At 61.4% G+C, this 20,909-nt stretch overlaps 1 protein-coding gene across 8 annotated transcripts in view; it reads right to left on the bottom strand.

The window, feature by feature from the left end:
• The window catches only part of LRP1 (LDL receptor related protein 1), a 91,525-nt gene that overhangs the window by 15,046 nt on the left and 55,570 nt on the right, over positions 1 to 20,909 (bottom strand). For 6 of the 8 annotated variants that reach the window (XR_008238541.1, XM_052810108.1, XM_052810111.1 and 3 more), the window contains 39 exons: positions 20,584 to 20,766; positions 20,188 to 20,388; positions 19,855 to 20,100; positions 19,354 to 19,551; positions 18,651 to 18,855; positions 18,322 to 18,486; positions 17,677 to 17,921; positions 17,251 to 17,382; positions 16,909 to 17,136; positions 16,558 to 16,732; positions 15,885 to 15,979; positions 15,485 to 15,634; positions 15,097 to 15,237; positions 14,651 to 14,779; positions 12,862 to 12,993; positions 12,473 to 12,607; positions 12,257 to 12,386; positions 11,536 to 11,662; positions 11,093 to 11,244; positions 10,799 to 10,923; positions 10,159 to 10,530; positions 8,714 to 8,903; positions 8,086 to 8,290; positions 7,667 to 7,859; positions 7,084 to 7,209; positions 6,858 to 6,986; positions 6,255 to 6,374; positions 5,447 to 5,560; positions 4,846 to 4,995; positions 4,413 to 4,547; positions 3,760 to 3,876; positions 3,387 to 3,515; positions 2,784 to 2,906; positions 2,199 to 2,339; positions 1,926 to 2,113; positions 1,474 to 1,657; positions 1,164 to 1,249; positions 676 to 795; positions 100 to 287 (listed from right to left, as the gene is read on the bottom strand). Coding sequence is in view for 7 of the 8 variants with exons in the window: in XM_052810108.1 (XP_052666068.1) it covers positions 100 to 287; positions 676 to 795; positions 1,164 to 1,249; positions 1,474 to 1,657; positions 1,926 to 2,113; positions 2,199 to 2,339; positions 2,784 to 2,906; positions 3,387 to 3,515; positions 3,760 to 3,876; positions 4,413 to 4,547; positions 4,846 to 4,995; positions 5,447 to 5,560; positions 6,255 to 6,374; positions 6,858 to 6,986; positions 7,084 to 7,209; positions 7,667 to 7,859; positions 8,086 to 8,290; positions 8,714 to 8,903; positions 10,159 to 10,530; positions 10,799 to 10,923; positions 11,093 to 11,244; positions 11,536 to 11,662; positions 12,257 to 12,386; positions 12,473 to 12,607; positions 12,862 to 12,993; positions 14,651 to 14,779; positions 15,097 to 15,237; positions 15,485 to 15,634; positions 15,885 to 15,979; positions 16,558 to 16,732; positions 16,909 to 17,136; positions 17,251 to 17,382; positions 17,677 to 17,921; positions 18,322 to 18,486; positions 18,651 to 18,855; positions 19,354 to 19,551; positions 19,855 to 20,100; positions 20,188 to 20,388; positions 20,584 to 20,766 (6,304 nt within the window). In the remaining variant the exon portion in view is untranslated. The remainder of the gene's footprint in view (positions 1 to 99; positions 288 to 675; positions 796 to 1,163; positions 1,250 to 1,473; positions 1,658 to 1,925; positions 2,114 to 2,198; positions 2,340 to 2,783; positions 2,907 to 3,386; positions 3,516 to 3,759; positions 3,877 to 4,412; positions 4,548 to 4,845; positions 4,996 to 5,446; positions 5,561 to 6,254; positions 6,375 to 6,857; positions 6,987 to 7,083; positions 7,210 to 7,666; positions 7,860 to 8,085; positions 8,291 to 8,713; positions 8,904 to 10,158; positions 10,531 to 10,798; positions 10,924 to 11,092; positions 11,245 to 11,535; positions 11,663 to 12,256; positions 12,387 to 12,472; positions 12,608 to 12,861; positions 12,994 to 14,650; positions 14,780 to 15,096; positions 15,238 to 15,484; positions 15,635 to 15,884; positions 15,980 to 16,557; positions 16,733 to 16,908; positions 17,137 to 17,250; positions 17,383 to 17,676; positions 17,922 to 18,321; positions 18,487 to 18,650; positions 18,856 to 19,353; positions 19,552 to 19,854; positions 20,101 to 20,187; positions 20,389 to 20,583; positions 20,767 to 20,909) is intronic. The other 2 variants (XM_052810109.1, XM_052810112.1) reach the window with 1 other exon arrangement.

The raw sequence follows: 20,909 nt of genomic DNA, 5'->3' as shown, positions 1-20,909 counted from the left end.
GTCCCATCTCCCAGCCTCCAGGACTATGGCAAGATGGCAGAGGGGCCGCCAGCCCCCTCCCTGTGTAGAGGGGAAGGTCCAGGTCCCCCAGGCTCTCACCCATTCTGCACATCCACCACCAGCGCCCGGGGCTCACGCAGGCCCGAGTTCACCAGCACGGTGCGGTAGGCGCCATTGAGCTTCGACACTTCAATGGTGTCCCGACCTTTGTCGCACCAGTACAGGTTGCCTCCCACCCAGTCCACAGCCAGCCCGTCAGGGTTGCTGAGGCCGGTGCGGTGAAGAACCTGTTGGGAGAAAACAGATGTTGGGGCTGGACAGGGAGAACCAGATCCTGCCTTGGTCAGGGATGACAACGTCCCCCTTCCCCGGCACGTCAGCCCTGCACACAGGACTGCCCAGCTCCCTTTTCTCACTCCTCTCTTCCACCAACCCTCTTTGCCCGTGGGCAGCACGGAGCCCACCTCTGATCAGGATGGTGCTGCAAAACATCCCCATAGCAACCTGGGCTGATGCCCTGAGCCCCATGATGACCCCCCACCTGGGCTTGTGCCCTCTTTCCTGGTGACCCTGGTGCCAGTCTGGGCTCCTCCAGGCAGCCCCTCTGTGCAGGAGGTGGGCGAGGACCAGCTGCCTGGACCGGGGGGGCCCAAGGGGCTGGCTCAGTCCCCCCACCTGCACGTTGCTCCCGTTGATGTGCATGCGGCGGATCATGCTGCCCTGCGTGGTGACATCTGTCCAGTAGATCATCTGCTCCCGATAGTCAAAATCCAGAGCCACCGCATTGTTCAGCCCCTGGGAGGAAGAGAGAAGCATTGAAACAGCCTCACCTGGTAGCACAGGGTCACGGGGGCTTTACAAAGACCAGTGAGCCCCCAGCCTCAACTCCTACTCCCTGCAGGATAGAAGTTAAAAGCACCTACAGATAACTGTTATGCAGCCCCTACCTTATGGTCTGCTACCAAAGAGCTACTGTTTACATGGGACCTCCTGTATACTCATAGTGAGAGCTGTGGTTTATACAGGATCTACCATCCGCCTGGGAAGCCAAGAGCCCAAACTCCCAGGCTGGCAGGTCTCGTGCCCTGCAGGGCCCCTCTCCAACCCCGAACCCCCAGCCATGTGCGGCCGGTGCCCCCTCCTGCTCCCAGCTCCCCCCTTACCTGCTTGAGCAGCGTGTAGTTGGAGCCATCCAGGTTGAGCTTTCTCAGGTAGTACCGGTTGGCAAAGATGAGGAAGGGCTCTTCATCTGCACAGGGAAACCACGAGATGTGTCAGGGAAGCACCACTGGGACATGGACAGATCCCCTGCGGACCTGCCACCCTCCCCTTCCCCACTGCTTCCCAGCTCTCCTTCGTGAGCCAGGTGCAGCTACTTCGCCTTGCGGAGCACCGTGACGGACTCCAATGCCAGCAGCATCACATCGTTGCCAGAAGAGCACCCCTGCCTCCGAGTCTGCTCTTGGCTCTCACCTGTGACAGCTTTACAGCTGGTGGGGTTGTCAGGTTTGAGCTTGTAGCCCTCTATGCACAGGCACTTGTAGCTCCCCAGAGTGTTGATGCACTTCTGGCTGCAGGGGTAGGTGGTGGAGCACTCGTCGATGTCAATGCACGTCTTCCCGTCGTCCTTCAGCCGGAACCCGGGACGGCATCTACACTGCAGGAGGCAACCCAGAGCTGTTAGAAATATCCAGGGCCCACATGCTGGGACGTGACAGGCATCACCATGGGACAAGCGGGCACAGGCACAGACAGCTTGCAGACGCAAGAGAAGCACACACAAGCATGGGCCAAAAGTGCCTGTGTGTGCATCCCTCGCCCAGCTGGCGCAGGACAGAAGCAACCCTCACACTAAGAGTCTGTGGAAGAGGAAGGGAGCAGGAGAGCATCCCTCCAGCCGACCCTCCCAGCCTGCGGGCCCCTACCTTGTATCCGATCTTGAGGTCCTCGCACTCCTGGGAACAGCCGCTCAGCTTCTTGTTGAGACACTCGTTGATGAAGCAGTTGAGCTCGTCCGAGCCGTCCGTGCAGTCGTTGTTGTTGTCACAAAGCAGTGCCTCAGGGATGCACTTCCCGTTCTTGCAGAGGAAGAAGGAGTCGTTGCACTTGTTCTCTGCAGCGGGGCAGACACGAGGTGGCACTGGTCAGCGTGAGGCAGTGGGGCAGCCCCAGTCCCCAGCTGTGGCCCCCGCAGGTACCTGGGCTGGTGCAGCGCGGGTTCTTGGGCGCCTCGTCCGAGTGGTCGTGGCAGTCAAACTCGCCGTCGCATTCCCACTGCCTGTTGCTGAGGCACCGGCCGTTGGCACAGCGGAACTCGTGGGGACCACAGGTGGGATACTCTGCAGGAGGGCGGCAGGCTCAGACGGCATGGCCCACCTTCCCGAGCTCATCAGCAGCGACAGGGGCACCGCAGCTGCTGGGCTGCGCGGAGCCGTGGCACAGGTGCCCAAACGTTCCTACAGCCCACCTTGGGACAGGGCTGCACCGCAGGGGTCAAGGAGGCAGCAAATGCGGGTTTGGATCTCTCCAAAACTGCTCTGTGCCAAGTCAGACACCCTGCAGCAGGGGCTGGGACAGCTCTTCTGTGGCTCTCTGGCACCGAACCCCTCCCACTCCCTCTCCTGGTTCCCCCTCACCCTGCTCTCATGTCAAACCCCTTCCTTCTGGATGAAGAAAACCCTTCCAGGGTCCTGTCTCAGCCCAGGAGACCCAGTGTGGCTGCCAGGGCCACTGCAAAAGGAGATACGGCCCTTGCTGTCCTCCCCGGTCCCACGGACACCCACCACACTCTGGGGACTCGTCCGAGCCGTCGCCGCAGTCATCGTCATGGTCGCAGACGAAGTGCTTGGGAATGCACTGGCGGTTTCCGCACATGAACTCCCGCTCGTCACATGTGTTGTTGTACACTGCAATGAGGCATCGCTGTCAGCCCCCCACCAGACCGTGTGCTCTCCTGCCTGCCTCCTGAGCCCTTTGTCTTGGGGCGCTGGGGACAAGAGCTGAGGCACAGCCCAGTCCGGGCAGGGACACCCACTCCTTCACCCCCAGCCTGAGCCCAGCCCTGTGCCCTCGTCCTGTGGCTGTGAACAGCACCCGGGCAATGTGGTGCCTTTGGCTATTGCTCTGTGGGATGATGCTTCTCCTCTCTTCGCAGTCAGGGAAAGGCACCCAAACATCTCTGTGTCCAGGTCTGCTGTGACCACAGCACTGCAGTCTCCTCCTGCAAGCCTGGTGGGGAAGTTGCCGGGACGAGGCATCCCGTCTGCTACTGACGGGGACCCTGGGGAGTGGGGCTAGCCCCCCCCCCAGGCAGCTCTGCCTTGCACTACACTCCGCTCCTCTCCAGCCCCTGGCCCTGCCGTGCACCCAGCCCTCTGGGGACTCACAGCAGCCGGCAGCGAGGGTCTCATCGGCTCCATCCGCACAGTCCTTGTCTCCATCACAGAGCCAGCGCTCTGGCACACACACATAGGTGCCTGGGCACTGGAAGGATCCTGAGCTGCAGGTGGTCAGCCCTGGGGAAGGGAGAAGCAGGAAAAAGGCCAGTCACCCCACTGCTGGAGAACTGGCACTCTCGGGCTATGTGCCCCCACGTCTCGGGGGGGCCCCAAGATACAGAACCCAGGAGAGCAGTGAGGACCACAGCACAGGAAAGGAAGGGTGGGAGTAGGGATGGGCGGAGGCAGGAATACACAGAGACGGAGCAGCAGCACAGGTAGGGATGGAGAGGGGTCAGAGCAGGGGCTGGAGCAGACTCACGGCAGCGGCTGTCCTCATCAGAGCCATCGCCGCAGTCGTCTGCCCCGTCACACACCCAGAGCTTGGAGATGCAGCGGTGGTTGTTGCACTCAAACTGCACAGGGTAGCAGAACTTGTCTGGGAGAGGAGGAGAGGAGGAGTCAGAGCTAGGGTGATGTGGGAGGAAGGACATGGCAGCAGAGCACAGCCAGGCTGGGCCAGATGGGCTCCAGGGCTGGAGCCCAGGGTGGTGCTGGGGCTACTGCTCACGCAGACCTGGCAGTGCCTACACGCCACGCTGATGGGCACTGCAGCTGTAGGACTGGTGTGGGGTTCCCTGCTCTGGAGCTGGGGAGGTTCCCCAGTTCCTGAGTACCGTTTGGGGTTTGTTCAGGGAGGTTGGAACTAAAAACATAGCTCAACTGAGCCGTAACTGGCCACCTTCAAAATGATCATGGACACTCATGCATGTGCTGAGCAAACATGCACACGGACATCTGCATTGGCCACAGTTAAAAGCCCAAGCATTTGGAATAAGACCACTGAGGGGGAAGAATCTGGAGTCTGGTCCTTGGCAAATGGATGTCAGAGAGAGGAGAGGGTCCTGCCTCCCCTCTAGCACAGCTGCGCTTGCCACCCCATGCTATCACCCTGGAGTCCCTTGCTCTCCCCACCCTGCCGCTCACTGCAGTGAGTCTCGTCTTCTCCGTTCTCGCAGTCATCCTCTTTGTCGCAGGTCCAAGTCATCGGGATGCACCTCCCGCTTGGGCAGGCAAAGTAATTAGCTGGACACTTGGGTTTCCTCCCGCCTGGTTTGTGAAGGAAACATCAGTAAGAGTGGTGGTGCGGACGCGTCCTGCTTCCTCCCAACCCAAAACTGCCTGACTCCAAAGGATTTCTCCCCAAAAGCCCTCTGTGATCCTCTATCAATCAGCGTGCTGCAGCACCCTTTGTGCAGGAGCTGTGCAGGCAAAGGATGGTGGTCCTGGTGTGCAAACAAACCATCCACCCTCCAAACAGACCCCAAAGGGGAGCACCCAGCCAGAGGGTCGGTGGGATGCCCCTGCTCTCCCAGGCCCGAGCCCTCTTTCCTCTCCCCGCTCTCACCTGGGCAGTTGCGCTCATCTGAGTAGTCTCCGCAATCATTCGCCCCATCGCACACCCAGCTTGGAGCGTAGCACAGAGAGGTGTGTTCGCACTTCTGGAACGTGGTACCCTTCACCCCCAGCTTGAAATAGCTGCTGCAGTCAGTGGCAGCTGCAAGGAACAACACCAGGAGCCCCAGATGACCGGTGCTGCTCGCCAGTGGCACAGCCCTTCAGTCCAGCTCCCACCACGCAGCACGAGCCCTCGCCCTGCTGCTGATAGCCCTTCCCTCCCCAGAGCAGCACGCGTGCCCCGAGCTGCTGGGACCACGTTAAGCGTTTCTGATGTCAGGTGGTGAGGTGCCAAGCATGGCGTGGGGGGCTGCAGTGATGGGCTGGGGCTGCTTCCAGCCACTGGGCTAACCTGGGCTGGCCTCTGCTGATGGGACGGGAGCCAGGGCCCTTCTCCCTCCCTGCTTCAGCACAAGTGCCAAAGACTGAAATGAGGTGCAGGGACCCAGGCCCCTGCCCGTAGGTGCAGAGGGCATAAGCATCTCCAGAGCTACAGCAGGGCAGAGCTGGGGAGGCAGCAGGGAACATGGGACAGCAGCTGGGGCACTCACTGCAGTTCATTTCATCCGAAGCGTCCTCGCAATCGATGAACTGGTTACAGCGGCTGGAATTCCCAATGCAGCTCCCATCTCGGCAGCGAAACTCGGTAGCAGCGCAGCTGGTTTCTGCAAGGGGGAAGCCCCCACAGCAGATGAGGCTGGGCTGGGGGACCCAGCGTGTACAGCCACCCCACGGCCCCCACTCACGTTGCAGACGCGTATGCACGCACATACACCCATTGCCCAGCACAGCTATGGACCGCCTGAACCTGCACTCCCAGCTCTGGTCCCCTCCCGGCTGAGACCTGGTGTCTCTCCCACTCACACACCCTGCCTGGCAGCCTGCGCTCATCTCCCAACCTGGCCTGTCACTAGCAGGCCTGGACGGGCTCGGGGAAGCTCCTGACCTTCCCCATCGGTTCTGAACCAAGCAGACAGGCTCCTGCAGCCCTGCAGCTCTGAAGGGATGCTGCCCTTGGGGACACTTGGGTGCCCTTTTCTCAGGAGCGCGAGGAGCAGCGACACTGCGCCTTGCCATCGCCCTGTGTTCCTCCTAGCTGTCAAACCACTGTTCTCGGGAGGCTCTGGGTGCTGCCGTGCTCGGGAGCTCTTCCTCCCAGCTGTCAGGGAGTGAGCTTTACAAAGCGGTCTGTGGCACAAGCAGCATAAGCAGGATTTAGACCTTGACTCTCTGTTAAGCCCTCGCTCTGCTCTGATCCTGTCAAGCTGAAGGTAACTCTTTCCCGAACCCTCTGTCCCTGTCCCAGACAGCTGACTGAGCCCTGGCAAGGGCTGGCCGGGAGCCAGCCAGCCTGCTTACTGTTACATGGCACTTCGTCCGAGTTGTCCCCGCAGTCATCCACGCCATTGCACCAGTAGCGGCTGGCGATGCAGCGCCCGTTCATGCAGTGCAGGTAACCCTTCTTGCACTTGCGGCTGCCTGTGAGGGAGGAGGAGGAGGTGAGCGCGAGGGCAGGGCTGGTGCCCCCGGGTGTCTCAGCTCCTCAGGGACGCTTCAGCAGGGGAAGAAACTACAGAGGCAGGATTAGGAAACAGGCTCCCTTGTGCTGTGCTGCCAACACCGCAGGGTTAAGCTTGGCCTTTGCCCAGCAGAGACCCCTCCTGGCTGAGAAGTGAGGGTTGGTGTTAGAGGGAGGGTGCCGCAGCCCCCACCAGGTCAGCTCAAGGTGTCCCACTCTCCAGCCTGCCCCCCAAAACTGGAAAAGGTCTGGAGCCCCTAAGGCTTGGCTGAGCCCATCTTTGGAGGGCGAAAGGGACTGCGAGCACTTGAGCGATACGAGAAGACACCCAGGAGTCCTGGCTCCCTTTGCCGAACAGAGCTGACAGATTGAGCAGGGTGCCTGTGCATGCCCATGGGGTGCGTGTGTGTGTTTGAGCAAAGCAGCAAGAGGAGGAACCTTACTGCAGTAGGACTGCTTCTCATCCGACTTGTCCTTGCAGTGGACCACGCCATCGCAGGTCCGGCTGAAGTCAATGCAGTCACCGTTCCCACACTCAAACTCATCATGCACATTGCAGGTGGAATTCAGGGCTGGGGAGGGCACGGGGAACGTCAGCTCTGCCAGGCTGAAACTGGCCTCTCCTCCCCTTCCCATCCCCGTCAGCTCCCGCTTCCACTTCCCCTCCACCTTTGCAGGTGAAATCCTCCTGCAGGACGCGCTCGCCACGGCAGGAGCAGTTGACGTGTCCTTTGGGCGTGAGCAGGCAGAGATCCTGACAGCCGCCGTTGTTCACCCTGCATGGGGACAGCTCACCTAGGAGAGATGGAGAGCATTTACGCCAAGGACAGTCTCAGCAGTCCCTTCCCTTTGTCCTCCCTGCTGGGGAGAGAAGTAGGCATTCCACGCCAGGCTCTTCAGATGGGGCTACGGGGGATGCATGGGGTTAGGGGCATCCAGTCTCCCAAGATCTTGCAAGGAGGATGTCCTGGGAAGAGCACAAATGGGGCAAACTCTCTCTCTCTTCAGCCTGCACAGGGTTTGGAGATGGACAGGCCTTGGCGTGAGGGTCCCGAAGGGACAATGACAGGCCAGGAAGGATGGTGGGACAGGTTCCCCCTTCCCCTGGCCTGCAGGCAGGGTGGAAGAGCAGCGCTGTCTGGCAGGGGGCTGAGCCACCTGAGAGAGCGGGCAGAGGTCTGGCAGAGGCAGGGGAGCAGGGGCCCATGGTGGCGAGGCTGCGGGTGATGGGGGGGGTACGGAGTGTCCTTACAGCTGTCGGTGTCGTTGGCCACGGCAATGATGCCCATGGGCTGCTGGGGGATGTCAACACGCAGAAGCTTCATGTCAGTGCCCACGTACTTGTTGGCTCGTTGCACAGCCCTGCGCACCCAGTCCGTCCAGAAGATGTAATCGCCGTAGACAGCCAGGCCAAAGGGGTGCACGGGCTCTGATTTCAGGATCACCTGCCGGACATTGGCAAACCATGAGCACAAGGGAACCTGGCTGTGGGACACAGCCCCCAGCACGACCCCAAATGCAGCGTGTCCCCCTGTGTCTGCCTGAGGGGAAGGCCTGACTCTCCCTGTGCCCCAGGAAGAGCTCTGCTGTCCTCTGACAAAGTTCAGCCCCAGTTTCGCCACTCGCCACTCTCCTCCCCATCTCTGCTGCTGGGGCCAGGTCTAGACTCACATGGCGGTGGGAGCCATCGTATTCACAGCGTTCGATTTTGTCCAGCGTGGCATCAGAGAAGTAGATCTTCTCAGCCTTGTGGTCAATAGCCAGCCCATTGGGTGTCCGTATGTCCTGGTCAATGATGATGAGGACGTTGGCACCAGAGAGGGTGGCACGCATGATGCTGGGGTGCTGCTCATTCCAGTTGGTCCAGAACATCAAGCTGGAAGGGGAGACACATGTGATGCCTTTGCAACCCCAGCTCTCTGCCGTATACATGTTGGCTCAGCCCACCCCTCTGCTGCTGTGGGGCTTCCAGGGACTTTGGGATGGATGGGACATTGTTCCCGCATAAAAAGGGGTGGGAAGGGGATGAATGAGGCCACCGCAGCCAGCTGGGAAACATGGTACCCCATGGTACCAGCCGGCCAGAGAAGAGGATGGGACGGGTATTCTGTCTTTGCTTTGGGGTGCTGAAGGGTGTGTGGGGAGGGGGGGGGGTCACAGGGCCTTTCCTCCCTGGGGTCCAATACTCTGTGCTGGGAACCAGTGCTTCCTCCTCAGTGGAGGGGTGTCCGCCTGGACGCTGGCCCTGGGACCACGTGGACCCCTGGGCAAGCTGGCTGGACCACCGACGGCCACTCACTTCTGGCACTCGTCCAGCACAAAGGCCCGGGGGTGATCGTCCCCCGACATGGTGATCACCGTCTCCCTCTCAAAAGCCCCCAGGCGGCTCTGGTCCACGGTGTGGCGGGTGATGGTGGAGGTGGTGTAGCTTGTCCAGTACAGCGTGTCCCAGCCGCGGTGGTATGCCAGCCCCTCCACCGAGCCCACGTCTGCAGGAGGGGAGGACAGGCAAAGGTCGCGTCCAGCCTGTGCTCCTGCACGGCTGCCCAGCTCACTCTGCACAGCCAGTGCTGACCGTGGACACTTGGACGTGGCTTCTTTGGCAGCCTTAAGTTACTGCTTTTAATTACACTCCCAAAAAATCCCTCAGAGGGTTGCTTGCTTGCTAACACTGTGCCAGTATGGCAGCACCTGAGGGGACTCAGCAGGGCTGGGCTAGTGTCTGTGCTGACGTGTGAGCTGAGACCCGAGGAAACTTTAGGGGTCTCCTGGGCAGACCTCTGCCACCAACCAGGTAATGACACTTCCTTGCAGGAAGGCCGAGTGATGTTCACCTATGACAAAATGAGGACTTGAACTTGGCTTTCAAGCTCCTGCTCCGATCATCTCCCCTGCACTGGCTGGGCATTGCTCCGGGTCTCCCTGTCCCTGCAGCAGCGGTGCTGGGAAGGGTTTCCCTCTGCCCGGGGAGAGCTGAGGCCCAGAGGCACAAAGTGACAAGATGAAGACACGTGGCCAACCAGGGAGACCTTCCCTCCAGCTCCCAGGCCAGGAACTTGAACCATACACCCATCCTTCTCCCTCGTTAAGGATCAGCAAAAGGTTTAATGAACCGGCTATGAGAGATGGGCCCTGCTCTCCTGATCTCAGTGATAACAGCTATCCCAAGTGCCAAATATAAATACACTCATTAGCGAGCACATCTATAACTCTTGCTGGAGGTGCTCCCTAGTGACGCAGAGCAATAGACGTGGTCTTTTCACCTGCCGTAGGAGCCAATAAAACCAACCAAGTGCAAACCAAGAGCTGGAGGTTGAAAACAGGGCCAGGTGTGGCAAGGTTTGCTCAGGCTCAACAGGTCTGTCTTGGAAGTCAAATGCAAACACAGAGCAGATCCCAAGTTTGCTGCAGTGCCTTGTTTCTAGAGCAATGCATACCCACATGCATGCCTGAGCCTCGTGATACACTCTCCTTGCCAGAGCAAGCTCTACAGACTGCTCCTGACACTTGCATCCCCTACCACAAGCTGCCGCCTCTTCCAGAGGCTCTGGTAGAAAGCTCACAGCTGAAACCTTAACAGCTGCCACTCAAAACACCTCTCGAAAACACCAAAAAAAGTTAACCAAGAAAAGGAAAAAAAGCCCTTGGGTGAGGAAGGAGGGAATTCAGGAAGAGGTGGTAGGGGAGAACAGAAAAGAGGGGTCTTAGGGCAGATGCATGAGTATGGAGCCCTGTAACACTCACTCTCCACGATGGTCTTGCGCCCTGTGCCATCATCGTTGATCTGCTGGATGTTGCCGAAGTGGATGTCGCTGTAGAATATGCGGTTGCTGCCCTTGGAGCCGTAGCGGTAGTCAAAGGCCAGGGCAATGACATTCTTCATGTGCTCTGCGTCCTCGAAGGGTTTGATGGGCGCGTTGAGGTTGTTCTCGTCCGACAGGTGGATGCTCTTGAGGATGGTGCGCTCCGAATACAGCAGGTAGCCATCGTAGTCCCGGCAGCTCACCCCGTCCTCGGACAGCATGCCGTGGGCACAGGCGCACGTCCTCTGCCCGCTGCCCCGGAACAGGCAGAGCTGCTGGCAGCCCCCATTGCTCTGGGCACAGATGTTGGTGCCTGGGGAGGAAAGGGGGGATTGTTCAAGGGACTGGGCAGGCTCTGTGTAGGAGGATGCTCCTGCTCAGCCGCTTTTCACCTCTCCCCGCTCCCAGAGGAAGCGGGTGAAGAAATGGGCTCAGCCCATGGTGCAACACGGTTCTTTGATGAGGACACAGTGGCCCGTTTGTTTCTATCCCCCTCCCCGCATCTGTCTGCCATGGGAGCCCAGCCTGGGCGGCCGTCAGCAGCACTGCACGAGGGGCTGGCACCCTGTTCCTGGACGCACCCTTCTGCCTGGCCCGGTTGAAGACTTTGATGTCCTTGAGCTGCACGCCGATCCCTGTCCGCAGGGACACTGACTCGGTGGCGTTGTCCTTGTTGCCTCTTTTGATGGAGCCATTTGCATGAGTCCTAAGAAAGGACAATCCCTGAGCAACCGACGCAGGGCTCACCCCAGCAGCACCCTGCGGCAGGACCCAGCTCCGCCACCTTCCCCATAGCACCCGCCAGCTCCCCCCATCCTCCCGCACAGCTGGTGCCCGGGGCACCCCGGCACTGCCAGACCCCTCGGGCACCATACCTATCGCTCCAGTAAATGTACTCCTCGAAGACCGACACTGAGAACATGTCCATGTTGTTGCTGGACAGGACGACCTCTCGGTTTTCACCTGTCTCCAGGTCGATTCGTTCAATCTTGTCTGTCCGCGCATCGCACCAGTAAAGCTTCCCATCCTGAGGCGATGAGAAAGCATCCCAGTCAGCAATGGAGCAGCGCCCTGGGGTGGCACTAAGGCACCCTCCGCACCTCCCACCACGTCTGGCAGAAAGGTCCAGAAAGGGTTCAGAAGATGACCACCCTGTACAACCCTCCCTGCACTGGAGAGGAGACTCCAGAGCCCTGGGGAGGGCAGCCATGTCCCCCAGAGGCCCCATCAGCAGGGGCATGGCTGCAGGGACGCCTGGGACTGGCACACTCCCTGCCAGGCCCCAGGGCGGCACCATCGTCCCAGCCGGCAGCTGTACCTCGTAGTCAACGGATATCCCATTGGGCCAACTGATGCTGACGTTCACCAGCACCATCCGCTCGGTCCCATCCAGGCGTGACCGTTCGATGCGGGGATACTGCCCCCACTCCGTCCAGAAGAGATACCTGCAGGGGACAGCAGGGACATGACCACAGGGCTGGCCAGAAGCAGCATCCTTGGGCATTTTGGCCACTGGAGCAGAGGACAAACACCTCTCCCCCTCATCACTCCACACCAGGGCCTCAGTCCAGACCCCTGGTGATCTGCCAGCCTCCTGACCGCTGCATGCTTGCAGACCACGCTGCAGCTGGGGAAAGGAGCCCTGCATTGCAGCTGGATGCTGCGCAGAAACCAGCCCATGTGCCAGGCACATAAGGTGCTGTTCTCCATCCTTCCCTGGATCCAAACAACTCTCCTCTCCCTGTGACTCTGTCCAAAACTGGAGCCGGTCTGGGGAGGCTCCACTTGGATTTTCTGAGGTGCTGGGACCCACGAAGTCACGGGAAGCTCCCACGAAGCTCAGCCCATCAGTGAAAGGGCAGTTAAACACAGCTGGTTTGGACACCAGGGGCCTATTCCTTGGTGTGGCAGGAGACCTAGGAGTCCTTCTCTACTGCGTGCAAACTACACGGCTCTTCTGGGAGGGTGCCGGGGGTCTCTGGTACGTGCCCAGCCCCCAGTTGATGGCCCTCTCCGAGCAGCTTTGTGCGGTGTCTCACCCCTTCTCTGGATGGACTGTGATGGCCCGTGGTTTGTCCAGCCCCTGCGAGATGACCACGTAGCGGAAGGACCCGTTTAGTCTGGCCACCTCGATGACATCGAAGCCCTGGTCTGTCCAGTAGATGTTTCCTGCAGAGAGGGGACGGTGAACACCCACGTGAGCTGCGCTCCCCGACTGCCCACCCGCTCCTCCCCGCTCCAGAGCTCTGTCTCACCAGCAATCCAGTCCACGGCGATGCCCTCCACGCGGCCAATGCCATTGGTGACCACATCCTCCCGCCACGTCTGGTCCCGCTTGGCCCGGCTAATGGTGCTCAGACCCATGTCCACCCAGTAAATTGTGTCATTCTCTAAGAGGGGCCACAGGCAGGAGAGAGGGTGTCAGCGACCGTCTCTGGGTCACTCCAAGGGCTGCACAGACCTGGGCTGAGCTGCACCCCAAGCCCCTGGCATGGGAACCTGAAACCCTCCCTCACCCGGAGCTGCCCAGGGGAGATGTCCTAGGGCAGAGCACTGCCAAAGGAGGGTCTGGTGATGGTCTCCCTCGCGCTCCCCCTCCCCAGTCTCTCCAGCCCTGTTGTCCAGTTCCCAGCTCCTGCGTCACCTGCATGGAAGTCGATCCCCACCGCCAGAGAGGTCCCCGACACAGGCACGAGAGCATCTGACTTGTCATTGGGGTCCAGGGGAATGCCACGGATCCCCTCGTGGACCGAATACAGGAGGAAGGAGCCAACACCTGCAACACAGATGCAGGGACAGTCAGACGCATCCCACAAACCACACGCTGTCCTTTCAACGGACAGCCACAACTCGTGGAAAACTGCAACAGCAGCTCCATGGAGGAGCGCAAGCCTGGCAGGGCTGGTGGGAGGGCTCGACCCTGCCATGAGAGCAGTACCACGAGTCCCCGGCCTCGGCAGATGGCCCAGGACAAAAGGGACTGGCAGGGCAGGGTTGAACTGCGCTGGCTGGACGTGCTGGCAGGCTGTGCGGCTGCATGAAGCATCCCTACACAGGCAGCCCCTACGCCCACCTCTCGGCTGACTCCAAGGCTGACGCATGCGAGACGTGGGCTGGCAGTGCGAGCAGCAGCTCCGCAGCAGCTGGGGAGGTGGCAGGGGAGGCAGTCCTGCCGGACACCGAGTGCCTGATCCTGCCCACGGTGCTGCAGTTGCAGGGTGACGTGTTTACATGGGCAGCATGCGCGTGGCATGCTTTGAAAGCTTTGCAGCACCGTGGTTTCTCATGGAGGGAGGGATGCCCCTGCTTCACATGGGTCTCCGCACGAGAGGGGATTGACCAGGATGACCATACGGAGAAAACTCCTCCGTGATCAGGATGGGATGGCTTTCATCACCACACTGGGCGGGGGAAAGAATAGCAAACCTTGTGGAAAAAGGGCAGGGAACAACCCACTCTAAACCGAGCACGGACATAGTCAGGGACGAGGTTGCTGATGGCTGGGGCAGGAACCCAGGGAACAGCCACAAAGCCCTTCCCTGCTCGGCTCTGCATTCGAGCAGGTCCTGCCCGGACCTCCCTGGAGGCTGGAAGCCCTGGAGTTGCCTGTTCAAGGGGCCCTGACCCACGCCAGGGCATAGGGGAGGCACGAGCGAGGCCTCTTTCCAGAGCTGCCTCCGCCCCCGAGCATTGGCAAAGGCTCTGCGCTGCATCTGGGTCAGGGCAGCGCTTGTTATTCAGTCCCTGCCCTGACCCAGATGGTGCAGCAGCTCTGCCAGACCCCTCCAAAAACACCAAGAACATTTTGCACACAAACAGCCTTTGAGAGGCCCTGGCAGTGACCGAGGAGTGGGGGGACTCTTCCCTCCTGAGGGAGATGGTGGCAAACTGGGCAGGGACTGGGGATCTGCAGAGCAAATGCTGCGCCGGCTGCCCAGCCCTGTCCCCAGCGATTGCGGCAAATCAGTGACCCAAACCCGCTGCCCACAGCAAGGGTTTCACTTCTCTTTTGAGGGCTCCCACCATGCAAGTCCTGCTGCCCTCCTCCTGCTAAACCCAGAGTTCTTGGTGCCCGGGCAGTGCTGCCCACACTCATTGCTGCCGACCCCTCGCAGGGACAGCCCACGCGAGGGTCTCGCTGCGGCCCGAGCCCACAGCCCCTCCCGACCACCCTTGGTGTCCCTCTGGCCCTCAGCATCCCTCCGCAGCACTGCTGGGAGCAGGGAGGCACGGGGCGGTCAGGATGAGCCCGCACACAGCCAGAGCGAGCAGTTACCAGGCCCCCGCACACCACGCCAGCGCTCACGCCTGGCTCGGCCGCGCGACACCGCGCGGCATAGGCAGAGCTGCAGCACGCAGCAGGCATGGTCCGGGGAAAGTTGCGGGGTCTCTCTGCCCCGAGGGGGCGAGGGGATGGGGACACGCATGCTCACCTTCGCAGGACTGCTGCCCGCTCTTCAGGCTGTAGCCCGCGGTGCACATGCAGGATCGGGAGGTCTCGGAAGTGGGGAGACAGAGCTGCGAGCAGTCACCGTTATTTAGGCTGCAGGGGTTGGTTCCAGCTGCAGTGGAGAGAAGGGGAGGTGAGGGGCAGCCGGGGGCCAGGGCACGCCTGCCAGGGCCGTGGGTGCCTGGGGAGAGGCTGGGGCAGCCGGGGCCAGCACCACTCATGGCAGCTGCACGAGACGCGGGTGCTCTGTGCCAGCCGGCAGGGACCTGGTGCGAGGGGCAAGGGCCAGGCTTGGGCCAGCGAGAAGGGACAGGGTCAGCCGGCCACCCGGCCACTGTGGGACACATTCTGGCCCCGCTGGCACCTGGGTGGAGCGGATGAAACGCTGCCCATCCTTACAGGTTCTCTGCCCTGGGACCACGTGCTCACCTTGCTGGATGCTCTCGTCGTACACCTTCATGTGCATCACCAGCGTGGTGCTGTTGCGCAGCACTGTCACCTCCGTCCCATCCTTCTTGTTGCAGGTGCCCATCCTCTCGGAGGCCTGGTCAGCCCACCACAGTTTGTTGCCTGGGAGGAGAAGGCAGGAATATGCAGCAGCTTTCCCCATCCCCTCCCACCCTAGCAGCAAAGAGCGGTGGCTCCACACAGATTTACAGGCGATGGCTTGGAAAAAGGGGTCTGAGCTCAGCCTTTGGTGGAGAAGCATCTCCTCCACAGCTGCTAGAGGTGGAAATGAGCAGTCTTGTGTTTGGGCAGGGCCAGGAGAAAGGGAAAGGGCTTCACGAACCGCCACCATCACCCTGCCAGCTCTCACCCATGATGGCCAGGGCCGTCGCCTTGCTCAGCTGACCCTTCACGGACTCGATCACCTCCAGGTTGCTGCCGTCCAGGTTGCATCTGTTGATGGTGCCATTGCCAGAGCTGATCCAGTACAGCTTGCTCTCTGGGTAGTCAATGGCCAGGCCTGGAAAGCAATGGACCATCAGTGTCCAGGCGGCACACAGGGACCGTCACCATCTGGGAGGTGGGATGGGACTGGCAGAGTGGATGGGGTGATGGAGAAAACGGGCACGTGAGGTCAGGGTGACCCAGCACAAACCAGCTGCCAGCCCCCTGGGGAGCCAGGGCTGCCAGAGTGGAGGCTTGAGGCTTTTAGGGCCAGCAAGGACACCACAAGGCAGGGTAGTACCGGGGGGAGCAGGGGGGGTCCGTACCAACAGGCCCTTTCTGGTTGGTGAAGAGAAGAGTGCGGTTGCTGCCGTCCATGTTGGCCACGCTGATGTTGTCTCCGTCTGTCCAGTAGAGCTTCCTGCACCGGTGAGGGGACACTGAGCACGCGGCTCCAACAGCCCCGCGGAGATGGCCCACATGCAGCTCTGCTGCCCTCCCAGCCCACCCAGGCTCCGCCAGCCCCCGCCACCCCAGCCTGCTCTCCCGCCCCGTGTTGGCATCTCTCCCCTCTCGCTGCACAGCCTGGGCAGCCCGACAGTCTCCTCGCCTCCAGTGCTGCAACCTGGGAGGGAGTTTGGTGTTTGCAAGCACTCGTGCGGCCCTGCCCAGCAAAGCCCCGCGTACACCCAGACCGGCACACGCTCGTGGATGCACGCTTATCTGCAGCCTGTTCTTCACGCGCACACATGCATGTACGGAAACGCAGCCTGCTGCTTTGCGCATACCAACAGACACGCACCTCCCGAGCTGTGGCCCCGTCTCCTCTCACACACCTCCTACACGCACTGACACATAGGGAAAGCAACCTGTTCTCTCCTCCATGGCACACGTGCACTGTCACGCGCACACACACGTGAGTCTGCACAAACACCTCCTCCTTTGACGCTTCTGGCCTGACCCTGAGCCTGCTGGCACCACATCCCGCCAGAGACTTACCCCCGGAGTGGGTGAACCACCAGGCAGTGAGGCTTGTCCAGCCCCTGGATCACCGCGTTCTTGAAGGAGCCGTCTAGCCGAGCCACGTTGATCTGCTTCTTGTTGGCGTCGTAGCTGGTCCAGAAGAGGTTTCTGGAAACCCAATCCACAGAGAGGCCGTGAGCGTTGGGCAGGTCTGAAAGGGAACGGAGAAGGAAGACTCGTTAGTTGCGAGAACAGGGCTGGGATGATGCTCAGATGAAGAGGAAGGGCCGATCTCATGGAGCCGAAGCCTCTGGAGGGCTGGTGGCTCTGCCTGGCTCCAGGACCTGACGGCAGCAGCCGTGCAGAGCGATGATCCTCCACACCCACCCGCAGAGACGACAGTCTCCACGCCGGTGCCGTTGATGAAGGCTCTCTTGATGGTCTGGGTGCGGACATCAGACCAGTAAATACGCTGCTCCAGGGCATCGTAGTCCACCACCGTGACGTTGTCGATGTCAGGCACCGTGAAAGAGATGATGTAGTTGTAGTAGGGGTTGTCGATGTCCACACCCCGGATCTCCATCTGCCGCGCATACAGCAGGAACTTCTTAAACTCTGGGGAGAACAATGAGAGGGGCAGTCGTAGGACCTCAAGCCTGGTCTGCAGAGCTGGCTCCAAAGCAGCCACTCATCCTCCCCGTCCCTGGGTGGCCTGGGCAGACCCCCTACCGTAGCAGGTTGTATTGTCCTTGTCCAACTTCATGAGGTGGGGGCAGGCACAGGACAACGTGCGGTTGTAGTTGATGAGGCAGAGGTGGGAACAGGGCCCTTTGCCCCCATTGGCTTCACAGGGGTTAGGAGCTGCAAAAGGGATAAGACTCAGCGACGTCCCTGTTCCAGGGGACACCTACCCAGGAGGCCCCAGAGAGCTGCAGACCTCCCTGCCTGCCCCATCGAGGAGCTCTGACCCATCAGCCTCATCACCCCAGGACACTTCTTTGCCGGCTGGCCAAGGCCATAGCGGAGGTGAGAAGGGACAGCCACGGGCGTGGGAACGGCTCCCACGTGATGCTCTGAGCGGCTGTGGGCGCACACTGAGTGCCGGTGCCATCTCCCCCCACCCTGTCCCGCCGCCTCCACTTCCCCAGGCCTCACCCAGGGGCTGCCGGGAGGGGTGATACACCTGCAAGTCGAAAGGCTGCGTGTTGGTCCTCTGCACCACTGTCACGTTGTGCCCTGTCCACTTGTTGGCCTTGGCCAGCGTGTTGGTGCGCCAGTCGGTCCAGTAGACCTCACCCCCGTACAGGGTGACAGCAAAGGGATGCGACAGGTACTCGTGTCCCCGCAGCACCTCGATGTGCCCCGTGCCGTCATACAGGGCTGAGTAGATGGCATCTGACCTGGGCCCGGCAGAGAAAAAGGGTAAGAGCAGGCAGACAGCTGGGCAAGGGGCACCAGGCACAGGCAAAGGCCAGGTCTTTAACCCAACAGCAACAACCCACAGGGTCTAAGCAGCTGCCTCCTCTGCTCTGCTTAACGCCGCGGAGGAGAACGACTGCTGGTTTACACCAGGGATCGGAGCCCCCACAGAGGAGAAAACCCAGAGCAAGGGCTGGAACGTGTTGCAGACACAAACAGACCCCACAGAGCAAAGGCTTTCGCTCCCAGCCCAGCAGTCAAACGGCAGAACAACACACGAGCGAGGGGAAGGTGCCAGAGCTGGGAGGGATGGGGAGGGCAGGGCTCCAGAGGGGATGGGGATGGGGAGGCACCGGGCGCAGATGGGCGTCCTGGTCCTACCTGGCATCGATCCAGAGGATGCGCTTCTCCAGGTAGTCGACGGTGAGCCCGTTGGGCCAGCCTCCCGAGCCCGTCTCCTTGTGGATGGTGCGCCGGCCCGCGCCGCTCATGGAGGCGGCCTCGATGCGGGGCAGGCTGGCGTCCCAGTCTGTCCAGAAAAGGATCCTGCGAGGGACAGCGAGCAGGCATGGTCAGCAAGGGGACACCGGGCTCTGCCTCCTGAATCGGCAGTGGGGCGCGTGCCCAGGCAGGAGCCCATGGCCTGGACCCCCCGCGAGACCCCGAGGGTGCCACCGTGTCCTGGTGACCGATATCACCTCCTGCCTTACCCATAGCGGGGGTCCAGGGCAATGGCGCGGGGATGCTCGATGTCCCCGGCCAGCAGCGTGGTTCGCATGGTGCCGTCCAGCTTGGCCACCTCGATCTGGTCCAGGTTGCTCTCCACCCAGTAGATGTTGCCAGCGATCCAGTCCACGGCCAGCCCCTCGGGGGTGGCCAGCCCGTACTGTATCACCACCTCGAAGCTGGTCAGAGCTGCAGGGCACAGCGCCGGGAGGGCTCAGGCTGGTGCCTCTCCCCTAGCCCACCCGCCACCATCGCGCCCCAGTCTGGAACAGTTCCAGCTGGCTTGACTGGGGTCGATGGCGGGGGGATGCTTCTTCCCCAAGCGGGGCCTGAACCCCAAAGGGCTCAGCCCCATGTCTGTGGTCCCGGCGCTGGGCTCTCGCTGTCCCCCTGCAGGTGCCCCCTCCCGCAGCTCTGCAGCACTGGTGGGGAGGGGGCCCGGCTTTGTGCTCCCAGCTGCTGGGCTGCAATTACCATTAGGGAAGTGCTGGGAATGCTAATTAACTCCTACATAATTAGCAACTTTGGAGAGCAGAACGGAATCACTACAGGGGCTGTGGACTCCAGCGGCTGCACCATGGCAGGGTGCCAAGGAGTCATTGCTGACACCCTGTCCCAGAACCGTACCCCTGCTTTCCCACCTGTCTGGCCCCCACCAGCTTGCTCCATGCCCCCAGGGCTACGCACCCCCATTCTCGAGCAGCTTTCCCCTGTAGATTTTGTCCTCCACCACGTCGGTCCAGTACAGTGAGCTCTGGTTGAGGTGGAAGTCCAAGGCAATGGTGTTGCGCAGCCCAGGGACCAGGACGCTGTAGTCACCCCGGTGCAGGTCAATGCGGCGGATCTCGTGGCGGTTGGAGAATATGATGAACGGCTTGAAGGGGTCTGGGGAAAGCAGGGCAGGGTCAGAAGGGTGGCACGGACAAGGCAGGGTGAGGGTGTCCCTCGCTCCTGGCCCCAGCCCCAGCTACAGGACCACCCACACCCCTGCACCATAAAGGGCTGCTTGTGCCAGGTGGGAACAGTGAGGGGTCCACTGTCAGCAGACAGATTCCCCCAGGACCCGGCCGTGCCCGTCAGCACAGTCCTCAGCTCTGCTGCTGCTGCCTCCGAGAGCGGGGGGAGGACAACCCCCATCACAGGCAGCTGGAGCAATGCTGCCAGCCCCCGCAGCCCACCCGCACACACCCAGGCTGCGGCAGCTCTCGCCATCAGGCTCCAGCATCCAACCCTCGTAGCAGGAGCACTTGACGTTGTACTTGTCCTGCTCGCACTTCTGGCTGCACTTGAGGTGCTTGGCACAGTAGCTCTGGATCTGGCAGGTCTTGTTGTCCGAGCCCAGCTCCATCCCCAGCGGACATGAGCAGACGATGCCCTCGCCGGGGGCCACGGTGCAGTTGTGGCTGCAGCCGCCGTTGTTCAAGGAGCACTGGTCTGCAGAGAGAGGGTGTGACTGTCAGGTCCTCATCCTGCTCCCAGCCAGGGGAGACCCCCTGTCCTGGTGCCCAGCTCTGTACTCACCGCAGAGCTCGCCCTCGTCAGAGCCGTCCCCACAGTCGTCAGAGCCGTCACAGAGCTTCTCGGGGGGGAGGCAGATGGAGGTGTTGTTGGCGCAGGTGTGGGAGGGAGGTTTGCACACCAGCGACTCGCAGTTCTCCTCGTCTGAGTTGTCCTCGCAGTCGCTGTCCCCATCGCAGACCCAGGCTTTGCTGATGCAGCGAGCTGCCGAGGCGGGAGCGAGGAGGAGGCAGATCAGACGCAGAGGAGACATTATTTCAGGCACTCTGGGTCCCGGCTGCCTCAGAGCTGGTGTCCCTCCACCACTGTCCCCATCCCCACCAAGCCCAGGCGGGTCCCAGCCCCTTCCCCAGGTCAGAGAGGGCAGGGAGCAGCGGTTCCCCCCTCCCCTGCTCTCACCTGAGTCTTTGCAGCCAAACTTGACGTTGGGGTCACAGACATGGGTGACCCCCTCGCAGTTCTTCTCGTCACTGGAGTCCATGCAGTCCGTGTCGCCGTCGCAGCGCCAGCGCATGGGGATGCAGAGCCCGTCCAGCCGGCACTGGAACTCGTCAGTGTGGCAGCCCCCGGGCGGGCGCGTTGCTGGTGGGAGGGCATGCACACCCGCTCACTGCCTTTGCCCCAGGGAGCTGGGAACTGGGTGGGCTCAGGGGGTGAGAGGAGGACTGGGCACTCAGCCCCGCAGGGAAAGGGCAGGGAAAGGGCCAGGGGCACCCAGAGGTGCA

Source organism: Harpia harpyja, chromosome 15 (assembly GCF_026419915.1).
Source record: "Harpia harpyja isolate bHarHar1 chromosome 15, bHarHar1 primary haplotype, whole genome shotgun sequence".
NCBI lineage: Eukaryota > Metazoa > Chordata > Aves > Accipitriformes > Accipitridae > Harpia > Harpia harpyja.
This window is presented reverse-complemented; position numbering and strand designations above follow the sequence as displayed.